This window comes from Kogia breviceps, chromosome 8 (assembly GCF_026419965.1).
Source record: "Kogia breviceps isolate mKogBre1 chromosome 8, mKogBre1 haplotype 1, whole genome shotgun sequence".
Classification (NCBI taxonomy): Eukaryota; Metazoa; Chordata; class Mammalia; order Artiodactyla; family Physeteridae; genus Kogia; species Kogia breviceps.
The window spans coordinates 28,403,852-28,430,976 of record NC_081317.1 but is presented as its reverse complement, the minus strand read 5'-3'; the positions used below and the strand labels follow the sequence as shown (position 1 = coordinate 28,430,976).

General features: G+C 39.1%; 1 protein-coding gene across 1 annotated transcript in view; it reads right to left on the bottom strand.

Annotated features, from left to right (window-relative positions):
* SPIN1 (spindlin 1) overlaps window positions 1-27,125 on the bottom strand; it is a 67,023-nt gene that overhangs the window by 11,734 nt on the left and 28,164 nt on the right. The window contains 2 exon segments of the mRNA XM_067041053.1: window positions 972-1,225; window positions 15,073-15,121. Coding sequence (XP_066897154.1) covers window positions 972-1,225; window positions 15,073-15,121 — 303 coding nt within the window.

Sequence of the window (27,125 nt, the reverse complement as noted above, 5' to 3'; positions counted from 1 at the left end):
AAAATAACTTGCTGCTCTGGCAAAGTTAACTTGATGAGGAAGCATGTGTTCCAGGAGCACAATGGCAAAAACAAAGGGGGAAAGGGGACTAGGTAAGCGTCTTCCCTTGACAATCTGATTCCAAATTTCTATCCTCCAAGTGAAGATCTGCTGAGGCTCTATTTGTAAATATACAGGCTTTTAAGGACAATTCTAAAAAGCATAAACCAGATTCAAGCAATAGCAGCATCACTGTAATAATAAGAAAACATTTCAAAGTAAATACTCTGAAGAAAGTAACAATTTGGGTGTATTCTGTTGTTCTTAAAAACAAAATCATATTTTATTTTATTCTTAAAAATAAAATCAGTCATTATTATTTAACTGACACCTTATGCCTTAAGGAACCTAAGGTATACAAGGCAAAACAAAACTGATTTGTATGACATTAAAAAAGCCATTCATTTCCCACAAATCTTGTACAAAAGAACCCCAAAAATGTAGTATAATAGAGTTCACATGTTTTGGTTGCTTAAATTTTGGCTGAAGGTACAATTATCACTTATGTAATAATACACAATGATAAAAATTCACTTCACATAAAGATCCTAAAATAAATACATGAAATTTTCCTGAGCTATTACAATCTGATGAAATGAGCACATTGAATATTTGAGCTAATGAGAAATACTCTTACTCACCAAATTCCAGATAAACAGTGAGCAAAATGTGGGAAATAATCATATTAGAAATTATTAGACTGTCGACTTCTTGGGGAACAATTTTATGTTGTTATATCCTTCACAGTTCCTTGAACTTTGGTTTTAGAGCATTTGCTGAGCAGTTTTTGTGGTTTTAGGTGACTGATTTAAATGTGTATCAGAAGTGCTTATGCTCCAATAAAAAAAAATACCAGTAATGCTAATCAAAAAGCATCCATTTCTATAATCATTTTTAAAGCATACAATGCACAAATAGTAAAGAGAACTTACCAACTCTATCAGGGAGGACTTCAAGCGCAGAAACTCTTTCATCTTTATTAAGTTCTAGTCCATAAACACAGTCAAATCCATCGTATTTTATAAGATACAAAGAAGGATTTACAGGCACCTGGTCCAGAACGGTTCCTTTCCACTGGGTGATGGGGCCATTCCCCTCTTTCCACCCATGCTGAATCCTGCAGCCTACGATGTTCCGCCGGGGCTGGGAAACAGGTTTGCTTGGCCCCACACTGCTCCGATGTTTTCTGTATTCACACATATACACAAGTAAGGTATCATCTCAAAAGTATGCACTCCTACCAACACAAGTACTGCTAGCTAGCATGCTCCCATTACAGATGATCCGGGTCCTATGCTAGCTAATGTTGCCACACTCGGGGTTCAGGTGGCTACAGGCAGCCATCTCCCAGTCCCACAGCCGTGCAGTGGTGGCTCACAGGTGGGGCCCGTCTCTAGCAATAGAAGCTTCTTGTGCACCCTAACTGTGGACATGCAGAAAAACACAACTAGTCAATAGCAACTTAACCTTAAAATTAAAAAAATTAAAAACCTAAAAATTAAAAAATTCAGTCAACTCACAATTATCCAAATTAATCAAAGAAAGACAAGGGCTGACTACATGAAATAACCGCACATGCATATGGCTTTATAAAATAGAAATCCATTTCTCATTAAAAAGAAATTCAATTTCACCCATTCTAATGCCCACATAATTTTGTCCCCACTGGCTTAAACAATAAGAATAAACTAGACATTTAACTTTTTCTTAATCTGGAGTCCAGGCTGGCTTCTATCCATGCATTTATACTATCATTACTTCTCGAGAACATAACCTTCAACACTTAAATTTGTAACAAATACTTAATGTAGTATTAAAAATTACTGAAGCAACACCAAACTACATTCTTTCTCAATTACAAACAATTGAAAAATCTACATACAATGTTTACAAATAATACACCTGGCTCTCAATATCAGGGAAAAAATCTTCATTTCATGTAGAAATCCAGAGACAAGGGACAAGACTTGGCTTGGACGCAAGCTGAAGGCCAAAGCCATGCTGGCACATGGATGTTGCTATATGCCAAGAATGAAAAAATTTAGGGAGCAGAAAAGAACCCACTCCCACACTCTTATGGGCATAAAGCTCTCATCTGGTAAACCACAAATAAAAGTGGTGAACAAATGGCATAAATACAAATAAACTTTTAAAAACAAGTAATTTATTGTAGCCTGTAATATTTAAAAATACAGTTGTATATATTTTAAGTAGACCAGCTTGGTAAACTTAGTGGTTTTGTGAAACAGGTTACAACAAGATATTAAAGCTGTCTCAAGGAGGCCTAGAATCAGTTGACACAGTCCTTTACCTAAGCAAGACAGGGAACACCATTTGGGGAACACCTCAGAAGGAAAACTTCTCCAGTTGGACTGTAAAAGGGTTCAAGAGATTATATGCAGGACATGAGACCGGAAAACACTGTGTCTAACCCAGCCCTTAAGTCTCTGCAAACTCCCAGCCAAATGGCCTTCCAGGAAAGGCAGAGCCCTGAACTGAGGACACATACTGAGAATAACATCCTGAGTAGGGTGAGGCCCACAGGTAAAGGAAAGATGAGGTTCAGATGCTTATGGGGTGGGCCCAAAGGAGGCCGACCTCAAGACTATACAGAGAAACTTGAGTATGCCATGGGAATACTGAAGAGCTCTGCAGCGAGGATAGCTGTCCTGGAATACTCTCACCCCTTCTCATGTACAAAAAGTCTTGGGAGAGGACCATGGTGGCACCAATGTGCAACAGAGGCAAACCCAAAAATATGCCGACAAGGCAGATGGAAATTATCACCTAACATTATGCACATAACAGAGGCCACGAAAGAGAAACTTACATCAAAAACATTAAGAGCCCAGATGAGAGACAGCTACACAAGAGAAGATGTGAGAAAAATCAGACACAGTCAAGAAACAAGCAGCAATTTGAAAACTTTTCAGAAATGAAGGCGAAACTAGAGGAACATGGAAGAAATTGACACCATGGGGCACTTAAGGAAAATAGATAATAAAAAAGAGACAGATGGGAACAGATATGAAATTCCAACTTCCATATAACAGAATCACCCAAAAGCTAAAATCAGAGGAACAGAAAGAATACTAAAATAATTCAAGAAAAATATCCAGAAATAAAAGACTTAAATGTACAAACACACCCCTGGGAAAACTGACCCTGAACTACTGACACTAAGACAGCCTAGTGAAACAAACAAACTTTAAAGAAAATAAAATTTCGTGGGCATCCAAGCAAAAGAACTGCATCATGTGTAAGGAAAAGAAAATCACACAGTGACACCGTGTGCCACCAGATAACTGAGTGACAAACTTAAGGTTCTCAGGAAAGAAAATGTGAGGTGAGGTTTTTATAGGCAGCCAAGAAGTCTATACTGACCTCCAAGTAGAAGTACACAGATAAATCTGTGTGAACACATTAAGAATGTGGGGAATACTGTTCTCACCAGTGCTTCCTGAAGAAGTTAACAGTTGGCCATCCATATCCATGGGTTCCACATCCTCAGATTCAGCCAAACGTGGATAGAAAAATCCCAAAATTCCAAAAAGCAAAACTTGAATTTGCCACATGCAGTCAATAATTTACCTATCATTTACATTGTATTTACAACCATTTACGTAGTATTTATACTGTATTAGGTATTATGAGTAATCTAGAGATGATTTGAAGTATATGGGAGGACTTATGTTGGTTATGTGCAAATACTATGCCATTTTATATAGGGGACATGGAGCATCCATGGATTTTGGTATGGTGTGAAGGGTTCTGGAACCAATCCCCATCGGACACCAAGGGATTACTGTACAGGACAGAGTTTCAGATAATCAGCAATGCCTGGAGGACTTCCCTGGTGGTCCAGTGGCGTGGCTAAAACCCCATGCTTTCAATGCAGCAGGCCGGGGTTCGATCCCTGCTCAGGGAACTAGATCCCACATGCCACACCTAAAGATCCCACGTGCCGTGACTAAGACCTGCTGCAGCCAAATAGATAAATATTAAGGGGGGAAAAAAGAAAGAACACTTAGAAAAGTTTCAGCACAGAGCTGATAGTAAGCAATTGAATATCTCTTACTACAGAACAAACACAGGGACAAGAGAAATAGAGTAGTATTTAACTATTACCTGCTCTGAAAATAGAGTTAACACCACTCTGAAAAGGGGGAGGAAAGAAGAATACGTGAAGTATAAGAAGCTCACTAAACAAAAGAATATTACTTGGAACAAAGTACCTGATATTAAATGGAGAGAGAAAGGAGAAAAGCAAGAGCTAAATTCAATATTGTTCATAGTAAGGAACAAATCTATATAACTAAAATAAATGAATTAATAAGATTAACTTTAAAAGACTTCAGTATAAAACTTAGTGGAGAGGAAAAAACCTTAATAACATATTATCTACTCTGTAACTTGTAACTACTACTAATACTCAAACCCGAAAGAAAGTAAACCTCAAGACCTTTTCATAATCCCTGAAAATGTGCCACTACATCCAACTGGCCCTCTGTAGGGATATGGCTGGTGAAGGTGATTACATTCCTCCTTTAGAATACAAGAATCTTTGCTAGCATTACGTTTTTCTTCAAATAGACAATTACCTATCTTCTTTTGATCTTTAGGCAAAAGTCCTTGTGATTCATCCTGTGTACAGGATCAGGCTTTCTTCACAGCAAAGGCAGAGGTTGGTTCCCAAAACTCACTGAAGAAAGAATTCAGTCATATGCACCATTTTGTAATTCACACAGACATTCCATTATTATTACCAAAATTATAAGCAAATTCAGCATCTTCACCAGTGTGATGGTTAATTTTAATGTGTCAGGTTGGCTGGGCCACAGTATTCAGGTATCTAAGTCAAGCATTAGATGTTTTCTGTGAAGGTATTTTTCTACATGAAACTAAAATGTAAATCAACAGACAGACTGCCTTCCATAACATAGTTAGGCCTCATCCAATCAGTTAAAGGTATTAAGAAAGAGTGTTCGCCCCACACAAAGAGGCAATTCTACCTTCAGACTCAAGCGGCAACATCAGCTCTTCCCTGGATCTCCAGTCTCTCTATGCATGCACCATTGGTGCTGTTTCTCTGGAAAACACTGACTACAAACAGAAAATCCATCCTAGATTCAGAGGCATGAAATTTTCTACTACCATGATTCTCAGTAAAACCAATATAAACTTAGCCGTTGATAGCAGAAAAGGGCAACTGGAAGACTCAGAGCAGTGATTTTCTAGTTCAGTCACTCATCCTTTCTATACTCATTAGTGGCATTCTTCTGGAACTGCAATTGCTTCTGAAGAGGGAGTCGCCTGACGCTTTCTAATCACATTTCAGAACACGTCGTTTTTATCCTGGTCACCTCCAGTGGTAGTACACAAGGCTCTCCTCCATCTTCTGAACAACACAAGGGACTCAAATCTAGCCAGCAATCATCCCTACTTAAAGTGGCTCCTATATCCTTTAATTCTGAAGAAACACAATCCCTCCTTTTTGCATGGATTTTATTTCTTCACTTTCTTTAAGGGAATTTTAATCATTAACTTAAAAAAATTTATTTATGTATTAATTTCTCTTTCGCTGCATTGGGTCTTTGTTGCTGCACGCGGGCTTTCTCTACTTGCGGTGAGCGGGAGCTGCTCTTTGTTGCGGTGCGTGGGCTTCTCACTGCGGTGGCTTTTCTTGCTGTGGAGCACGGGCTCTAGGTGCATGGGCTGCAGTAGTTGTGGCATGCAGGCTCAGTAGTTGTGGCTCACGGGCCCTAGAGCACAGGCTCAGTAGTTGTGGTGCATGGGCTTAGTTGCTCCGTGGCATGTGGGATCTTCCCAGACCAGGGTTCGAACCCATGTCCCCTGCATTGGTAGGCGGGTTCTTAACCACTGCATCACCAGAGAAGCCCTTAATCATTAACTTTTGCTGTGGTAGATAATATGCTTGGTCTATTCTAACATTTTGCTTTGTGTTTCTGTTTGCAATGCTTTGTCTCATTTCCTCACCGCTTTCTTCCTTTATCTATACAGCTAAGATGAGCAAGGTTTCTTTGCACCATATAAAGCTTCTAATGGAAGCTGTAGGAATCTATAGATCTTATTTCTAGGCTTACAGCAATTACTTCTAACTTCCTAAATATCCTATTTAAATTCCCTGACAGTCCAGTGGTTAGGACTCCATGTTTTCACTGCAGGGGGTGCAGGTTCGGTGCCTGGTTGGGGAGCTTCCCGCAAGCCGCATGGCTAGGCCAAAAAAACAAAACAAAACAAAACAAAAAAACCCCACAAATCCTACTTAAACTTACAATTTTCTATTAAAATCTACAATTAATCAAAACCTATACTTTCCCTTCCCTGGTCCAAGCAAGACTAAAAATAACAAAAACATTCTTAGTAAAAGAAAGAAAGAATTTTAAAAACAAACACCTTAGCACCTAGTAAACCCCTCCTGGCCACTTTCACCACACTGCTGAAATTTAGTCTTTTGTTCCAAACTTTTATCTTGCTACTGTCTTAAAAATAATTTTTAAAAAACATTTCCTTATTTAGAAGTAAACAACAGGATTTCTGTTGCTTTCTGCAACATTTATTTTTTTCGCATGTACTGGGTTGGCCAGAGAGTTCGTTCAGGTTTTCCCGTAACCCTGAACTTTTTGGCCAACCCAACGTATTTGGTCTTTCTAGACATGTCCTCTGGTAAGTCAGATAGGGTTAACAAATGCAAACTCCCAAATTCTTGCAAGCCTCAAAATATTATTTTGTTCTCATCCTTGACTTGCCTAGGTATTCAAGGCAGGCTCAAATTCCCTTTTCCCGCAGTACCTTTATTGCAAAAAGGTATTTTCATTGTCTTCTACCTTCCAGAGTTAAGAGATACCAGATGCCAATCTGATCCTTGCTCCTTTGAGGGTAACCCATCTTCCTCTTCAAGTTGCTTTTAGAATTTTGTTACTGGATTCTGAAATGTTACCAGGACTTGTGACATATGTTTCTAATTATCCCTCACTAGCACTTGGTCAATCTCTAGAATTAGGTAAAACAGGCTTGAATTTCAGTCTATCTATTGAATACCTTACATAATATTTTTAATTTCTATGAACTGTTTATTTCTTTATCTTGAATGATTTTTCTTTTTAATGAACACAGCTTCTGATATCTGAGGATAATTTTCACTTTTCCTGATTCCTTATGAACTTCTGGGTTTAGTCTTCTCTTTGTTGAGTCTGCTGCTGTCTGAGTGGCAGCTTTCTTAACATTTGCAGATTCCTGGTTAGCTGCCCTGTTCCATGTATGACTTTCTTTGGTGCTATCAGTGTTCCTCAGGTGCCTGATGATTCTTGGTGTTCATATTTCAGATGCAAGGAAAGATTAAGTGGTATCTGTAGCTGAGATGTATTTCTTCAGGCCAAGTCAGGGTCCCTGGTGTCTGAGTATTAAGTACAGGGTTCTGATAAAGCAACCAGGACCCAGGGAATTGTGGAGCAGCTGAGACTGAGTAGCAACTTCAAGTCAGGGAAGGTAAGGTGAGCATCTACTGCATAATGCAGCTGGTTTCTCACCCATAATGATTCAGACGACTGCAGCCAGCCTTTGCTCTCCCTGACCTGAACGGATTCTAGGGGTCTAGTTTGAACATTTAACTTCTTCAACTTTTTGGAGGTCTTCCTTTGCAGCTGAAAGTGGTTGGGAGCTCCTTGGCTTAGCTTAGTTTTTATATAAATCTATTCCCATCTGCTGTATATCTTGCAGAGATTTCTCAGTGTTCTGGTCTGCTGGTAGGATGATCTTTCTACACCAATAACAAAAACTGCAAATTTAATGCAAATTACGATGAAGTACTATTTTCTAACTGCTTACAGAATAAATACAACCCTCCTAGTGAACAATCTGGCAATCCACTGTCCCAGTAATTCCATGTCTAGGAATGTATCAAAAGAAAACAGTGGACAAGCACAAAGCTACAGCTACAGTGATGTTCTGAGCAGTGTTCATACCAGGGAAAACTGGAAATAAAAAATGTTCAATAGGTCTCACTGATTCAATAAGTAATAGTGTATCTATATGATGGAATAACTACACAGCTATTAAAATTACAGAGAAAACATGACATTTTATTTCTTGGCTTGTAGACACATCATTCCAATCTCTGTCTTCACATAGCCTTTTCCCCTGTAAGTCTATGTCCAAATTTTCTTCTTATAAAGACACCAATAATTGAACTGGGGGATCTCCATAATCCAGTATGACCTCATCCTAACTTGATCACATCTGCAAAGACCCTACATCCAAATAAGATTACAGTCAGTTTCCAGGTGGACATGAATTTTGGAGGGCATTATTCAACTCAGTACATACATCCCTCAGAGTCGTGGCAAGGAATACATGAAATAATGTTTCCAAAGCACTTAGTATTGTGCATGGCAGGGCACACAGTAGGACACACAATTATCCATACAGATATGTAGAAAAAAACTTTTAAAACATACATTAAATTATTAACAGGCGTAATCTCTGGATGATGGCATTAAAAATAATTAAGTTGTCTTCCTCTGAATTTACCTGTGTTTTCAAATTTTTCTATGACTTAAGTATTTTACTTTCATAGGCAGATAAAACACAATTTTTAATTACTCTTAAATTAATGCAATGGATGTCCTAATTCTGCAAGAAACTATACATAAAAACAGATTTATGGGCTTCCCTGGTGGCGCAGTGATTGAGAATCCACCTGCCGATGCAGGGGACACAGGTTCTTGCCCTGATCTGGGAAGATACCACATGCCGCGGAGTGGCTGGGCCCGTGAGCCATGGCCGCTCAGCCTGCGGGTCCGGAGCCTGTGCTCCGCAACAGGAGAGGCCACAACAGTGAGAGGCTCGTGTACCACACACACAACCCCCCCCCCACAAAAAAAACCCCCCAAAACAGATTTATACATATTACTGTTATCAATTCCAAATTTTATTTCTGTTGCCTTTTTTTACATCATTTCACTAGTTCTAAAAGAAGAATTAAAGGCGATCTAATATAGATACCATTTCTGCCCAATTTATTCAATAAACAACTTAATTTGATCAAAAGGAGGAGGTAAGAAAGAATGAATGGATGGGACTTCCCTGGTGGTCCAGTGGTTGGGACTCTCTGCTTCCACTGCAGGGGGAACGGGTTTGATCGCTGGTGGGGGAACCAGGATCTCACATGCCATGTGGCACGGCCAAAAAATAAAAGAATGGATGCCTCAATGAATACTAAAGACAAAAACAGTAATTAGAATAACATACTGCTTTGTAAAATCATCAGTCAAAATTTCCAATTACTGCACCTTGAATGCCTAAACTGCTCAAATACCCTTGCAGCCGAAGTTTACAAAGAAGAATGTTTAAAAATATTTTTAAACATGTTAAAATATTAAATATTATTTAATATTAAGAGTGTAGAAATATATAAGTGTTGTGTTTTTTTTTTTTCTTTTTGCGGTACGCGGGCTTCTCACTGTTGTGGCCTCTCCCGTTGAGGGGCGCAGGCTCCGGACGCGCAGGCTCAGTGGCCATGGCTCACGGGCCCAGCCGCTCTGCGGCACGTGGGATCTTCCCGGACCGGGGCACGAACCCGTGTCCCCTGCAAGGGCAGGCGGACTCTCAACCACTGCGCCACCAGGGAAGCCCAATATATAAGTTTTTGATAAACTAATTTAAGCTCTCCAACTATAGCATCTACTAGAAGACAAGGTTTAGAACTTCCCTAATTAACAAGAAATATACTAAGAGTAATATTGGGCAAAACGTTGATAATTGCTGAAGCTGGATGATAGGAATTCGGGATTTATTATATACTACTTTATTTTTGTGTGTATTTGAAATTTTCCATACTAGAAAGGTTAAAAATTATATATTAAACAAACTCTAACTTTTTTAAATTTCTAATTTCTAATTCATATTCAAAAATCAGTAAGAAAAACTTTAAGGGGGAACTTCCCTGGTGACACAGTGGTTAAGAATCCGCCTGCCAATGCAGGTGACATGGGTCCAAGCCCTGGTCTGCAAAGATCCCACACGCCGTGGAGCAACTAAGCCCGCGCACCACAACTACTGAGCCTGTGCTCTAGAGCCCGCAAGCCACAAGTACTGAAGCCCACGCTCTGCAACAAGAGAAGCCACCGCAACGAGAAGCCCGCACACCACAACAAAGAGTAGTCCCCGCTTGCCACAACTTAGAGAAAGCCCACGTGCAGCAAAGAAGACCCAATGCAGCCAAAAATAAGTAAATAATTATATATATATATAAAACTTTAATAAAAATTAAAGCTTACTTACATAAGTTGAAATAGTATATATAAAAGCAAACAATAAGAACATGTCGGATTACTGGAAGAAGATATAAAAAGAACACACACACACTTGTGTTATCTCTTGACAGTTCAATCTAAGAACAGTACAGGGAATTCCCTGGTGGTCCAGTGGTTAGGACTCCTCACTTCCACTGCTGAGGGCCAGGGTTCAATCCCTGGTTGGAGAATTAACATCCCACAAGCCACACAGCATGGCCCCCCCAAAATTTTTTTTTAATAAATAAATAAGAGCAGTACAAATAAGGATGTGAGATTAATGATTTAAAGCAACAAACTTTTAAAATTTAAAATAACAGTTCCTTGAATATGGTGATTTTGTTTTATGTTCTCCCTGGATACATTATTTTTAACAGCCTTAGTCTCTGGTATTTTCTTTAGAAAAAAAAGTCTAAAATGTTCTTAACTATCATTTACTAGGTAGTCAATAAATAAACAGCAATACTGTAAACAAATACCAAGACACTTCATTCAACTGAGGACATATGGAATTACATAGCCAAGGGCAAATAAAAAGCTGCATCGAGTCAAGCTCCAAACAATTCAAGGATAAAAGCAGAGAAACAAGAATTAAACATCTATAATCACTTTCCTTATTTCTTATCTCCAGAAGCTATAAATGGCTTTTCTTGTAGTTTCAATGGGAGAAAATGGTGACCAAGTACACAGCATCCAATCATCCTTCATTGCTGTAATTTTGTGTACTCATTTCCAAACAACTTGACTTAGTTATCTAATGTGCTTTAAGATATCAGCTCTGATAATGGTCTAGGCCAGTGCTTCTCAAACATTGGCATGCATCGAATCACCTAGAGAGCTTTTGAAAAGAGATACCCAAGGCCCTGCCCCAGAGACTCTGGGCTCCATTCCGCAGGTCTGGAGACGAACCAAAGACTTTCTAACAAGCTTCCAAGCACTACTGCTGCTGGCACCATACCTTTGGTAGTAGAGCTGATCCAGAACAAACACTAATTTCTATCCACCCATGTGCCCAAAAAAGATAAACTGAGAGTGCAGAAAATATTTCTGTACTTTGTTCAATACTTTAAATAAGTTCTCAAAGTACCATTCCAATTATTTGGTCATCAAGAAAAGAATTCCTAAGAACAAACTAGTGGTTACCCATAGGGAAAGGGAAGGGGGAGGGGAAAAATAGGGATAGGAGATTAGGAGGTACAAACTACTATGTATAAAATAAACAAACTACAAGGATATATTGTACAGCACAGGGAATATAGCCAATATTTTATAATAACTATAAATGGAGTATAATCATTAAAAATTGTGAATCACTATGTTGTATACTTAAAGCTTACATACTATAAATCAATTATACCCCAATTAAAAAAAAATCTGTTTTAAGACCTTTCCATCTTTTATCTAGACTCCCTTACTGACTTAAGTTGACTACTGTTTTTCATCAGTAAATATCTTACTTTTATAGTCAATATTTAAAGGCACCATACTTCTTCAAGTTAAATTTTCAACTATTACAATTCTACTATGAAGCAGTAAATGACTGCCACACACCATGTACTTTGGTGTATGAATTAATTACTGACCTCTTTCCTTATTCTATTTAGTATTGTGAGATAAAAGCAGTTTCCTTACTCTGTGTTCCAGCAGATTTCAGAAGAAACTATTAAGGCAAAATAATTATCTTTCTGCAAAATGCATACCAGCAAGTCGAGAGAGAAAAAACTGCTTCTCTAGTACTTGTTGCTTGATAAAAGTTCTACAGCTGATACGGTCATTCCCAGCTTAAATTGGCAATGTAAAAACAAGATGGAGAAAGTCAAGTTTTCCATCCAAATCACTATGGTTTTTTCATTACTTTGTCTACACACTGTACACCCTGAGGATATCAGAGATGTCAGTGGCAAACATCCAAATGCTTCAAGGGTTTTCCAAAGCACTAGTCACTTTCACTGGTGTTAATAACAGTTACTGGCAAATTGATTAAAAAGTATTACATATTTGACCAATTTAAGATTGTCAATACCATGGATCATTTAGATGCTTGCTCCAACTGTTATCTAGTCTGTGTGTTTAGGACAGAAATAATGTATTTTTCAGATATGAGACAACAAAACATACAGTTCAGGAAATAGAATGTGGTAGTTAATATGGGCTTTAGAATCAGACTGCCCTATTTCTGAATCCCAGCTCAGTCACTTCTTATATGTATGACCTCAGACAAGTTCCTTCACCTCTCTGTGCACAGAAGGATTCATGGTCCCTACCTGACAGGAATGCCATGAACACTAAATGAGACTACACCAGGGACACGAGGAGGAGCACAGTGACAGGTTTGGTTGGTGTCTAGTATTGGTATCTTATAAAATGAAAGGAAAACATTCCCTGGAAATCCTCAACTTAGCATGTAACAGCTCCTGATCCATTTTCTAAATGTACATTAGTAGGAAATACACCAAAGCCCAGTCATACCTTCCAAGAGTACCCTGAAATGTAAATCTATCCACTATTCCAATTAGGAAGAAAAGAGCCAGATTTACATTTGAAGACTAAAACAAAGAGTCACTGTAGCTAAACTCACCTTACATGTCCCCCAACTACACTTCCCTTCAAGATGTAACTTCAGTGCAGATTTCCCAAACAACCTCCTGGGAAGCCAGGAAAGGCTTGTCCACCAGCTTGTTCCCCAAACACACCAAGGACCCTAGCCCGCAAGAAGTACAAAAGTTTGTTTCTATTTACTTTAAAAAATGAGAACAAGACTCAGCTACACAACGTTTCTGGGTGCAGAGGCACTGCTCCAAGCACTGCAGACCCAATTACCCGAATCCCCTAGCACCCACGGGGATGGGAGGTGCCGTTCTCAGGACAGTGGCTCTGCCAGCATTTGTCTCCTGGGTATTCCTGTGACTCTCTCTCAAGCAAGCAGAGGCATCTGCACGTGGAGTTATTATTGCTCAGCCCCCCTGTACCAACACCGGAAGTGAGAGGAGGCATGACCACGGGTCAGTGGCTGCACATGAGGAGTCCCGAGTGCCTTAGTTTCTGGAGAGCCACAATGGGGGCAGGCAAGGAGAGTAAGGCTCCAGTTTTGCTTTCCTATATGTGTTTGCTATAAACACTTCATCTGTAGAAAGGATTCTATGATACAAAGCTGAAAACCTCTTTGTTCTAGTCCAACACCATGACTTTACGTGAGTTAAGCAGAACACCAGGCACATGAGGGAACTTGGTAAGGCCCACAACTCAGCCAGTGGGCCTTCCCACTCCAAGGCCAGTCTCTCCACCAGCCATTATTCCCACTCACCCCTCCAAGGACAACTATTAACACCTTTCATTAGTGAAATGTGGATACTTTTGTTTCAGTTTTTTTCCATCCCACCCATCTTCAAATTTGCACTGAGATTAGAAAAAACAGGAAAATGACTTATAACTTTTCCTTTCATTTCAACTTCTCCCTTTTAATATGTTCAAAACGTCTACTCTTTAAGTGAGACAAGCACACCTCATATTAAAGCAGTAGATCAAGTTCCCTGCATCATGCAACATACAGGATGAGAAACCCTTTTAGTTGTACACATACGTACTTCAAAACTTGAACAGGTAGGTATTCAAGCCTTGTGTTTTAGGGGAAAAAAGATGAACAGTTCTGGTTTTGCAAAGTTAATGTGTAATTTACTTTCATTTCCCACTGTATTTAACTTTTCATTACCTTCTATTTGTGCCAAGAGGTAGTTTACCATTTATGGTAATATATGATAATGAGTGGAGATACATAACATAAATTATCAGATTACTAGATATGGTAGAAGATGTAAAGGTGATGGGCAAATAAATGAAACTTGAGAAACGCTTTATCAAACCTCAGGACTTGCCTTATCTTCATATTTTTACATTTCTTAAACTGAGTATCACAAATATTTACATTACATATACAAGTATTCATTTAAATAGAGACATGTTTAGTTTAATCATCAACAATTACTGAAAGGTACCTTTACTCATCCAGACCTTCCAGAAAAGCCCAGAGGACTCACACTCCTTGACCACTACAGTGTGGTGACCAAGAGGCGCAAGCACTTCAATATGAGTAATTTGAAAATAACTGCTATAAGGAGAGTCTTAGGAGGCGCTAGGGTCAAGGAGAGTCTTCCATATTTAAGAATCCATGATTAAGACTCATACAATCATAACCGATTTGTTAGAGAGGGTTCCATGGTGCAGGAGCCGTCACTACTGCACATTAGTGGATACTTGTAAAATCTATTAAATAAAAAACAGTACCAGTGGATATTGTTATTTAAGATAGTATCTCAATTTTCTTTTTGGACATAAGGACATTACACACAAAAGAAGATTTCAGGGAGGAAAAAAGTTGCTTCTATTCTCTAGTACCTATAGAATTTAGGATTTATAACACATTTGTCACTTAAAATTACCTTTCAACATACATATATGCTTTCTCTAAATCACAAGCTCCTCATTCATTTGAAAATCTTATAAAGAAGTGAGTGTGCCTGGCAGAGCGCTAGCCAGGTCCTCAATGCACAGGGATTAGATAGCACACTACTACTCAGCATGCAGCAAGGCTATATGTGACGCTGGCTGCTCTGAGGCAAGACCTGATCATACAGGGAGAGGGCCTCACATAGATGACCTCATATCTCATGTAACCAAAGGCTACGATTTGCTATCTAAAAAGGCAAGTTTCAGAATTGCTTACTTGTGGGATGTCCGTTTCTTCATCATGCTTGCAGATACACCAGCATGGCCTAAAAGAGAAGTGAGTATGAGTCAACGAAAACTGAATAAAATATAGTTCAAACTCAGGAAAAAGTTAACTTATGAAAAACTGCTATATAAAGTATGAAATTAAAATAAACCACAAGGGAATTCCCTGGTAGTCTATGGTTAGGACTCCGCGTTTTCACTGCCGAGGGTCCAGGTTTGATACCTGTTTGGTGAACTAGGATCCCACAAACCACGAGGCGTGGCCAAAAAAATCCACAAACAGCCAACATGTAACAAAACCATTTGTTTACTTATCTTTTAAATAGGAGATATAAGGGATTCTGGGAAGATAAAATGACAGGGACAGCAGTTTATCTCCCTAAACCGGCCATAAAACACAAAACCAAAATCACATGGACAAAAACTACAACAAAAAGTGACAATCCTAGTCATAAAGTACTAAAAGGCACAGAACCTGTCTTCCTGCCACAAACAACTAGAAAATGGGACAAGAGATATGACACATCTGGATCCAAACATCAGGATAACAGGCAGCAGAGGACTATGAAACCAGGGAGCAGAAAACCCATGCAGGGGCCCCCATACCAACCAAGTGCATCCCAACAACTTGTGGATGATGGTTCATGAAGGGGAAACCAAGAACACACTGTGGTTCTGCTACACTCAGAGTCAGACGGGAATTGCGGAGGGAGAGGTGGCTGGGAGTTGTGGATCTGAGTGCTGGCAAGGAGAGAGATCTCAGAGGGAGCTCCAAACATCTGGAAGGGGAGGGGTGGTCTTAAGTCTGGCTAGATATTAATCTGCAAAGGCATGAGAGTTGTTCAAAGTCCATCTAGCCACCTCTCTGAACACACAGGGCAGTCAGTAAAAACCATAAAACGATAATCCCTTGACCAGAAGGATGAAGTAGCCCTAAGAATAAAAGCTGCTATAGACTCATCCTAGTACCTTCTTGCCAAAACAAATTTCCAATATTCATTAAAGGACATCAATAAAACCCAGTGCTCCACAACACACTTCAAATGTCCAACACCCCAACTAAAATTATTAGACTTGTGGAAAAGTGGCAGACTGTAACCCCATGACCAACAGGGTTATTACCAAAACAATGTAATGAGCAGGCAAGGATGTTAAAAGAACTATTAACAACTATGCTCAAATAGCTAAAGGAAGAGATAAACACTTAAAATAGAAAAATGGGGGTGGGGTGGGGAGAAGAGAATAAATAAATGAAACTGGTGAAAAATACATGATCTAAAATGAAAGAAAAAAAAATCACTGGATATGATTAATAGCAGATCAGACCCCACAGATAAAAAGACCAGTGAATGTGAGACATTACAGTACAACATATCTAAAATGGAACACAAAGGAAAAAACTAGGAGAAACAAACAGCCTCAGTGACTTGTAGGACAGTATCAACTAGCCTAACATAAATGAAATGCACTCCATCAAAGAGAGGACTGAGGGGTGAAGGAAGAAAAAGTCTGACAAAAGTAATGGCAGAAAGTTTTCCAGATGTGGTAGGTACATAACCATGAAGCCAACAAGCTCAATGAAGCCAAAGTAAGATAAAGATGAAGGAAAAAAACCACACCAAGGCACATCCTAATCAAATTTCTGAAAACCAATGACAAAGTATTTTAAGCAAAGAATAAAGACACCTTAAATTTAGGGAAACAGAAAATACTGGCTCCAGATTTGTTGTCAGAAACAATGTAAGCCAGAAAACAGTGGAGTAAATCTTTAAGGTGCTGCTAAGATAAACAAAATAACCTACCTGTGGATTCAGAATACTATAGATAGCAAAAATCTTTCCAACCCCAACAATATTGATAATTTCATTAAATATAGTCTAAATGAATCAATTAAGAGACCATATAAAGAAGGAAGATGATTATTAACATCAGACAAAGTAACTTCAGGACAAAGTTATCAGGGATCAAAAAGGACATTCCAAAATGATGAAAGGATCAATCAAGAAGCCATACCAGGGAGTTCCCTGGTGGTCCAGTGGTTAGGACTCCAAGATCTCACTGCCAAGGGTCTGGGCTCAATCCCTGGTGGGGGAACAAAGACTCTACAAACTGTGAGGGTGCAGCCAAAAAAAACAAAACAAAACAAAAAAAGGGAAGCCATAACAAACTTAAATGTATATGAACCTAATTATAGAATACTGATATATATGGACTTCCCTGGTGGCGCAATAGTTAAGAATCCGCCTGCCATTGCAGAGGTCACGGGTTCAATCCCTGGTCTGGGAAGATCCCACATGCTGCAGAGCAACTAAGCTCATGTGCCACAACTACTGAGCCTGTGCTCTTGAGCCCACGTGCTGCAACTACTGAAGCCTGTGCACCTAGAGCCCGTGCTCCACAAGAGAAGCCACAATGAGAAGCCTGTGTACCACAATGAAGAGTATCCCCCACTCTCTGCAACTAGAGAAAGCCTGCGCACAGCAACGAAGACCTAATGCAGCCAAAAATAAATAAATAAAATAAATAAATAAAGAATTCTGAAATATATAAAGCAAAAACTGACAGAATTGACACGGAAAAGTGACATACTCATAATTATATTTAAAAATATGAATGCTTCTCAGTAATTGATATAACAAGTGGCTAGGAATATCAGAAAGGATATAAAAGACCTGAACATCACAAACAGCCAACTAGGCTTAGTTGACATTTACAGAACGCCAATCCAATACTGCCAAAATAAAAGATCTTTTCCAAGTTCACATGGGACATTAACCCAGATACACCATATGCTACTCAGAATAAAACCCTCAATACACTTAAAATAACGTGAAATCATACAAAGTATGTCCTCTAACTATATCAGAATCAAGTCAGAAATAAATAACAAGGTATTTGGAAACACCTCAGTATTGGAAAATTAAACAACAATCTTCTAAAACTTCATGGTTCAAACACAAAATCACAATGAAAATTCAAATATTTTGAATAAAAATATGAAAATGAAAACAATCTATCAATATCTGTGGAATGATGCAAAAGCATGCTTACTATATTGATCAAAATTCACACTAAGTAACAAGATCCACCTGGGTGGAGGAAGAAGGCTTCTGGGTTTTCTGCAAAGTTCTCTCTCCTTGGCCTTACATTACGACATGCAACTTTTAGACATAAATTTCTGTACTTACATAACATTTACAATTCTAAGAAGTTAAATGAAAAAGGAGATATATGGTCAATTCGTCTGTGTAAGATTGTCCATTCTACCTCATAGATAAAAACAGCGAAACATTACCCCGATTGCTTAGAGAGCCATTCTCCCCCACTTTCACCTAGCATGCTTATAAACACTGCAAAAAGTGGGCAGCTCATAGATGAAGATAAGATACAGAATGAACAGAGAGCAAATCTATCCAGAGCATCCCTGGAATATCCCTAGGCTTACAGTAGATGAGTATAATGATATAAAAAATGCAAAAGTAGACGTGAAAATACAGGATTCGATCAAGATCTACTGGAATTGTACCTTGTGTCAGGATCCCCTCCTTCCCTTCCACACTAACTATATACAATGCAAGGGCAGGTGACGTTAGCATTTGGTATACCCCCAGCCTAACACCCACGCCACTCCCTGCATCCTTGACACTTAACAGGCCCCAGACATCGCCACACTCCCCAGAAAGCTGACTTTCCCATTTAGATGAGTACTGTGACAAAAACAATCTTCTGGTCACTCAAGAAAAGGTAAGCTGTTCGTAATTAATCCTTAATTCTTAAGTATGAATAGACAATGATCAATAGCCAAATAAAACAAAAAAACAAACAAAAAACCCAGTGGTATGAGCAAGATAAAAATAAGCATCACTGTTTGTAGTTCCAAGACCTACGGAGATTAAATAAAATAACTGGTATCCTCAGGAAAACTGAAGAAGATACTATAGTCATAAAATGGGAACAAGTGGCTATAAAAAGGAACAACAAGAACTCTTGAAAATTAAAATAAATGAAGAGAGAGAGCTTTCCATTTCCAGTCCGGCATGTTAGGAGCTTGGAAGTTATCACTCTGTCCTAACAAGGGCTGAACAAGCTGAAAAATCAACAACTCTTCTTAGATTGGTGAGAGAAGTGAGGTTATAAAGAATCACAGTCCCCAAAACTGGAGACACAGACAAGCAGATACAGAGAATCACAATTCATGGTAGCAGAATCCTCTGCAGGAACCAGTACCTGGGTAGGAAAACCTGAAAGGCAACTGACTAACTGGCTAGAGGCTTGGTGTGGACAAGTCTGAAAAATAAAAACTCCAGGGGACCTAGTCATGGGAAGGAAGGGGCTCCACATTTTTGTACGTTTTACCTCCAGAAGCACCATCAGGTTCTCACGGTGAAGAGCAGAGAAAAACCCCCTTCTTCTTTCAGCTGAGGGAAGGGAGAAGTACCCCTTTTGAAATACACCAAAGTATTCTGTTCTTAACAAGGCCTGCCCTTGAGAGAAACTATTTTATTGGAGCCTTACTATATCAGGGCCTAAGTGACCAGAGTGAAGGGAAATATCCAATTCCAACTCTCTAGCTGTCCCCTGGTGTGACAGGAATTTCAAGGCTCAGCCCCCTAGCCACCCTGTAGGACACAAGAGGGGAGGAAACTGAGAAGCACAAGTGAAGGTCACAGCCAGGTGAGGCAGACTCACTGAAGACTAAAACCTCATCACAGAACTACATAGTGTATCTCTCCCTCCCACACCACACCACCAAATCACTTAAGGCTCATTTACCAGAGCTCCTTTTACCCAGAATATCATGTCTGGCTTTCATCAAAAACTGTGAGGCACAGTTTGAAGAGACAGAGCAAATACCAGAATCAGACTCAGATATGGCAGTGATGCTGGAATTATCCAACCGAGAACTTAAAATAACTATGAATAACATGACAAGGGCTCTGTGTGGCTGAACCACACTGACTCTTCTTTGTCAGCTCCATCTTAGGCCCACAGTCCCACCCACTCTCCCCTTTCTGCGAGACTGAACTTTAGCTTACTCACAAGAAATGCACCCAAAGTAGGTAAGTTTCCTATCAACTTTTACCCTTGCCTTCACCTGATACGAAAACTGGGAGAATATCTTTTGCTGATGCAGATGGTTAGTGGACATGAGACCCCTGAGGTGGGGAGGAAAAACCCCAGTCCCATCTGTGTGGGTGTGCTTCTCCCTTAGTAATCAGATTCCATTTTTAGCTTTGGCTCCTTTAAATCCCCCTATACTCCCCTTTTGGTGGTATGGAGTGAAGCTGCAAATGCCTATGGACGGTCGTCCAGCTGATCCTGTCTGTGTATAAGTCACCCCACAATAAACTTCATAATTGCACTTTATGACCGCTTCACTTTTTAGTCTCAAAGACTAAAAAAATTAAAGAACCATATAAATGGACAGATGTTCCATGTTCATGGATAGGAAGAACCAACAATGTCAAGATGTCAGCTCTTCCCAACTTGATCTGTAGATTAAACGCAATCCCAATCAAAATCCTAGCAAGTTATTTTGTGGTTATCAACAAACTGACTCTAAAGTTTATATGGAGAGGCAAAAGACACAAATAGCCAACAGGATATTGAAGTAGAAAAACAAAATTGGAGGACTGACATTACCCGACCTCAGGACCTACTATATAACTACACTAATCATGACAGTGTGGTATTGGTGAAAGAACAAAGAGATCAATGGAACAGAACAAAGAGCCCACAAATAGTCACCCATAAATACAGTTAACTGTTCTTTGACAAATGAGCAAAGGCAATACAATGGAGAAAAGACTAGTGTTTTCAATAAATGGTGCTGGAACAACTGGACATCCACATGTCGAAAAATGAATTTAGACACAGATCTTATATCCACCACAAAAATGAACTCAAAACAGATGATAGGCCTAAATGTAAAACAAAAAAACTATCAACTATAAAACTCCTAAAAGGTAACACAGGAGAAAATCTACATAACCTCAGTTATGTTGAGAACCTTTTAGATACAATGCCAAAGGCACAATCCATGAAAGAAATAATTGATAAGTTGGACTTAATTAAAATTTAAATCTTTTGCTCTGTGAAAGACACTGTCAAGACGATAAGAAAATATTTGGGAAAGACATATCTGATAAAGTGCTGTTATCCAGAACATAAAGAGAACTTTTAAAATTCAGCAATAAGAAAACAAACTGATTAAACAACTTTTAAAAAATGAACCAAAAACCTTTACACCTCACCAAAGATACAGAGATGGCAAATAAATTTATGAAAAGATGGTCTATATTATATGTCATCAGGGAAATACAAACTCAAAACAATGAGATACCACTAACACACCTATCAGAATGCTGAAAATCCAAAATATGTATTGACAACACCAAATGCTGGAGAGGATGTGGAGCAACTGGAATTCTCATTCACTGCCAATGGGAATCCAAATTTGGAAGTTTCTCACAAAACTCTTACCATAAGATCCAGCAATTATCCTCCCTGGCACTTATCCAAAGGAGGTGAAAACTTACATCCACATAAAAGCCTGCACATGGATGTTCATAGGAGCTTTATTCATAATTGCCAAAACTTTGAAGCAAGCAACAAGATGTCCTTCAGTAGGTGAACAGATAAATAATCGGTACTATATTCAGACAACAGACTATTATTCAGTACTGAAAAAAAAGCTATCAAGCCATGAAAAACATGAAGGAATTTTATGACTCCAACTATATGATATTCTGGGAAAGGCAAAACTATGGAGACAACAAAAGGTCAGTGGTTGCCAAGGGTTAAGGGGGAGGTAGGGATGAAGTTGGAACACAGGATTTTTAGGGTAGTGAACCCATCCTGTATGATACTATAATGGTGGATTTGTGTCATTATGCATTTGTCAAGAGCCACAGAACATACAACACCAAGAGTTAACACTAAGGCAAACTACAGACTTAGGATGATGCTGATGTGTCAATGTAGTACCTTCATTGTAACACATGTATAATTGAGTGTGGGATGCTGCTACTGGAGAACACTGGGGAGAGATGGGGGGGTATATGAAAAATCACTGTACCCTCTGCTCAATTTTGCTATACCTTAAAACTGCTCTACAAAAATAGTCTATTTTTAAAAATTCTTTTAAAAAAATGAGGTACTAGACTTATTCTTTGACCATCAACACTGGGCTGGACAAGAGGTAAGTGATGCCTTCAAAACTGAGGTAAAATTATTTTGAATACAGAACTCATAACCAGATAAATTACCAACTGGCATTTACAGTTATGTATGGGCTCAAAATTTAAACCTTAAATAAATCTTCTCTCAAAATTATTGGAGGATACTCCAGAAATTGAGAGAAAAGCACTGTAAACACAGAGGATCTGAGAAACCACATTAGAAGTTCAGTGCAGCTTCTGAGAAGGAGGCTAAGAGACCCATACAGATGGGAGCAAGAGACAAGGGACTCAAGGAAGATTTTCTCCAAGAAGCTGACTCCACACAATACAGAGTATAAGATAAATTACTCATACCACAGACAAAAGTTAATATCTCTGACATTAAAAGAGCTTCTGAAAGTAGAGAAGAAAAAATGGGTGAGATAAGAACAGAAAAAGGCCAAAGAGGCATTTACAAGTAACACAAGATATGCAGCCTCACACATACAACTACACTGAGATACCATTCCCACCCATCAGGTGGACAAAAATCTACATTGCTGACAACATACAACGCTGGTGAGACTCTGTGAGAAACCCTTACATATTACTTGCTGGTAGGAATGCAAAACGGTACAGAGCCCATTGAGGGGAATCTGGTGACATCTCACAGAATTACATACACATTTAAGATCTGATTCAGTTCTATCTCTAGACATCTATCCTAATGGTGCTGGCAAGACAAATGGACAAGGCTATTCATTGCAGTTACTATTTCTAATAGCAGAAGAGTAGAAACAACCTAAATATCCAAATAACTGACTACTGAACAAACTAATTTGGTACATCCGCACAATGGAATACTGTTCAGTTGTAAAGAGTCATGAGCAATTTCTCTATATACTGCTAAGAAAAGGTCACCTATACATACTGTTAAGTGGAAAAAGCAAATAACAGAAGAGTAAGTAGGTGTGTATATATTCACTGGGCACCAATGTCAGTTAGTTGTCAACAGTGGGTTATATCACCCATCTGAGGATCACAGATTTTCCAGTGGAAAACAGAACAAGACCCTTTATTAGGTAGCTACATCTATTTGTTGACTGAAATGAGAAAAAAAAGCCTAATTTACAAAATAAACTGTTCAATGACTCACCAAACCATTACTTAAACTGTACTAAACCATGACAGGCAAGTAAAACTATATACACTCAAACTGTTTCAACAAGCTCATCCAGACTCATGTTCCAAAATAACCAACTTTTGACTTAACTTTGCATGGACTCAGATGTTCCAAGGACAAAGACCAATGTATGTTCCAGCATCTCATTTGGATTAAAAATACCAATCCCTCTACACACCACACTCACTGCCTCCAATCCTATTAACTCACTCATTCCTTCCCCCTGTGAGCACCTTTCCCTCTTGTGAAATTTCCCTGGGAGGCTGTCAAGGTGACGGTCTCCTTGTTGATCAGCAATTTTAATTAGCCTGGCTTTACATGACCAGCAGTGGTTTCTGGGGGTGCCACTTCAACAAACAGAAAAAGAGTATGACTTTATAACTTTAAGGGAGAAATCAGGAAATCTGAGAGGTGTTAAATACTCTCATCATACAAGCAGGAAATCTGAAAATCCATCTCTAAAGAAAACATTCACAAGAGAAAACATTCACAAATAGAGATGAAAAGCAAAGAGACACTAAGACAATCATAAGAGGTAGAGCTAATTCAAGAAAGGCTTTTTAAAAATGCAACTTACAGGGGCTCCCCTGGTGGCACAGTGGTTAAGAATCCACCTGCCAATGCAGGGGACACAGGTTTGAGCCCTGGTCCAGGAAGATCCCACATGTCGTGGAGCAACTAAGCCCATGTGCCACAACTACTGAGCCTGTGCTCTAGAGCCTGTGAGCCACAATTACTGAGCCCGCATGCCACAACTAGTGAAGCCCACGCACCTAAAGCCTGTGCTCCACAACGAGAAGCCACTGCAATGACAAGCCTACACATCACAATGAAGAATAGCCCCTGCTCGCCGCAACTAGAGAAAGCCCGCACGCAGCAACAAAGACCCAATGCAGCCAAAAATAAATAAATTACAAAAAATTTAAAAAAAAATAAGTTTCTAGAGAAGAGGGGAAAAGAAACCACTGGACACATACAAAGGTTCAGAAATGAAAGTGGCATACAACTTCCCCAAATAGCAACACTGGATCTCAAAGACAATGAATGGAGCAATGCCTGGAAAATTCTGAAAGAAAAAGTTATTTCCAACCTAGAATCTTTTCCCTGCCAAATATAAAGCATGAGAATAGAAGAACAACAATGTTGATACAAGGTCCAAAAAAACTTCCATCTTCTATGTGCATTTTAAAAAATTCTTATTAGAGACAATTTCAGGAAATCTGAGCAGTGGAAAGTAAAGAATATGAATGAATCACTATACATTCCACTTGCAGCTTTAACAATCAACTCATTCACTGCCTACTCTTGAAACTTTTGAAGACGTACATGCTTTACCTAGACAAGAGTACACACTAAGAGACAAAATGCATGGGAACCAGGAGCAAAGGAGAATCTAACATACAAAAGAGGAAAAAGAAATTCCAAGGATGACAATGTTGCAGCAGGTCGAGAGAATAATCAACAGATTAGAAAAGGACAGAAGGCGCTAGCAAAAAATCCTCTAAGAAAAACACAGACAGATGGATTATCTATCACATTTGGCATGCAGGAAATTATACCGAGAGGAGTTTTATAAAGCTGTTGGAGGGTTTAAGAGATTTCAACTTGCAAAGGAACTTAAACAAATAGAAAAAAAACTAAAGCAATCACTAAACTCCAGGAAAAATATAATGTGCAAAAAAAATAATCATACTGCATTACTTGGTTCAAAAGTTCAGTACTTGTGCAGTAATCATGATAGAAACAATAAGTACCATTTTAGCCAAAACTTAGAAGGCTAAGGAAGTAGTAAGTAAAACTGTCCCTGTTTGCAGATGACATGATGCTCTACATAGAAAGTCCTAAAAGATGCTACCAGGAAACTACTAGAGCTCATCAATGAATTTGACAGTTGCTGGATACAAAATTAATATATAGAAATCGTTTGCATTTGTATACACTAAAAACAAAATATCAGAAGAGAAATTAAGGGAACAATCCCATTAACCACTGCATCAAAAAGAATGTATCTAGAAATAAACCTACCTAAGGAGGCAAAAGACCTGTACTCCAAAGACTGTAAGACACTGATGAAAGAAATTGAAGACAAAAGATATACCGTGTTCTCGGAATGGAAGAATCAATATTGTTAATATGACCATACTACCCAAAGCAATCTACAGAGTCAATGCAATTCCTATCAAATTACCAATGGCATTTTTCACATAACTGCAACAAAAAATTTCATTTGTATGGAAACACAAAAGACCGCCAATAGCCAAAACAGTCTTGAGAAAGAAGAACAGGGCGGGAGGAATCATGCTCCCTGACTTCAGATTATACTACAAAGCTACAGTAATCAAAACAGTATGGTACTGGCACAAAAACCGACATAGAGATCAATGGAACATGATAAAAAGCCCAGAAATAAATCCACGCACTGATAGTCAATTAATCTATGACAAAGGAGGCAAGAATATACAGCGGAAAAAAGACAATCTCTTCAATAAGTAGTGCGGAGAAAACTGGACAGCTAAATGTAAAACTATGGAATTAGAACATTCCCTAACACCATATACAAAAATAAACTCAACTGGATTAAAGACCTAAATGTAAGACTGGATACTATAAAACTCCTAGAAGAAAACACAGGCAGAACGGTCTTTGACATAAATCACAGGAATATTTTTTTGGATCTGCCTCTTACAGTAATGGAAATAAAAGCAAAAATAAACAAATGGGACCTAATTAAACTTAAAAGCTTTTGCATAGCAAAGGAAACCATAAACAAAATGAAAAAAGACAATCTACGGACCGGGAGAAAAATGATGCTACTAACAAGGGATTAATTTTCAAAATATACAAATAGTTCATACAGCTTAATATCAAAAAAACAACCCAATCAAAAAATGGGCAGAAGACCTCAACAGGCATTTCTCCAAAGATGACATACAGATGGGCAACAGAACATTAAAAGAGGCTCAACATGCATTAATTAGAGAAATGCAAATCAAAAGTACAAAGAGGGGGCTTCCCTGGTGGCGCAGCGGTTGAGAATCCGCCTGCCGATGCAGGGGACATGGGTTTGTGCCCTGATCCGGGAAGATCCCACATGCCGCGGAGCAGCTAGGCCCGTGAGCCATGGCCGCTGAGCCTGCGTGTCCGGAGACTGTGCTCCGCAACGGGAGAGGTCACAACAGTGAGAGGCCTGCGTACCACACACACACAAAAAAGTACGAAGAGGTATCACCTCATACCAGTCAGAATGGCTATCATCAAAAAATCTACAAATAATAAATGCTGGAGAGGGTGTGGAGAAAAAGGAACCCTCCCTACACTGTTGGTGGGAACGTAAACTGGTACAGCCACTATGGAGAACAGTACAGAGGTTCCTTAGAAAACTAAAAACAGAGCTACCATATTATACTGCAACCCATGCACCCCAATATTTGTAGCAGCACTAATTATAGCAGCCAAGACCTGGAAGTAACCTAAATGTCCATCAACAGATGAATGGATAAAGAAGATGTGGTACGTATATACAAAGGAATATTACTCAGCCATAAAAAAATAAATGATAGGGCTTCCCTGGTGGCACAGTGGTTGAGAATCCGCCTGCCGATGCAGGAGACACGGGTTCGTGCCCCGGTCCGGGAAGATCCCACGTGCCGCGGAGCAACTAAGCCCGCGAGCCATGGCCGCTAGGCCTGCGTGTCCGGAGCC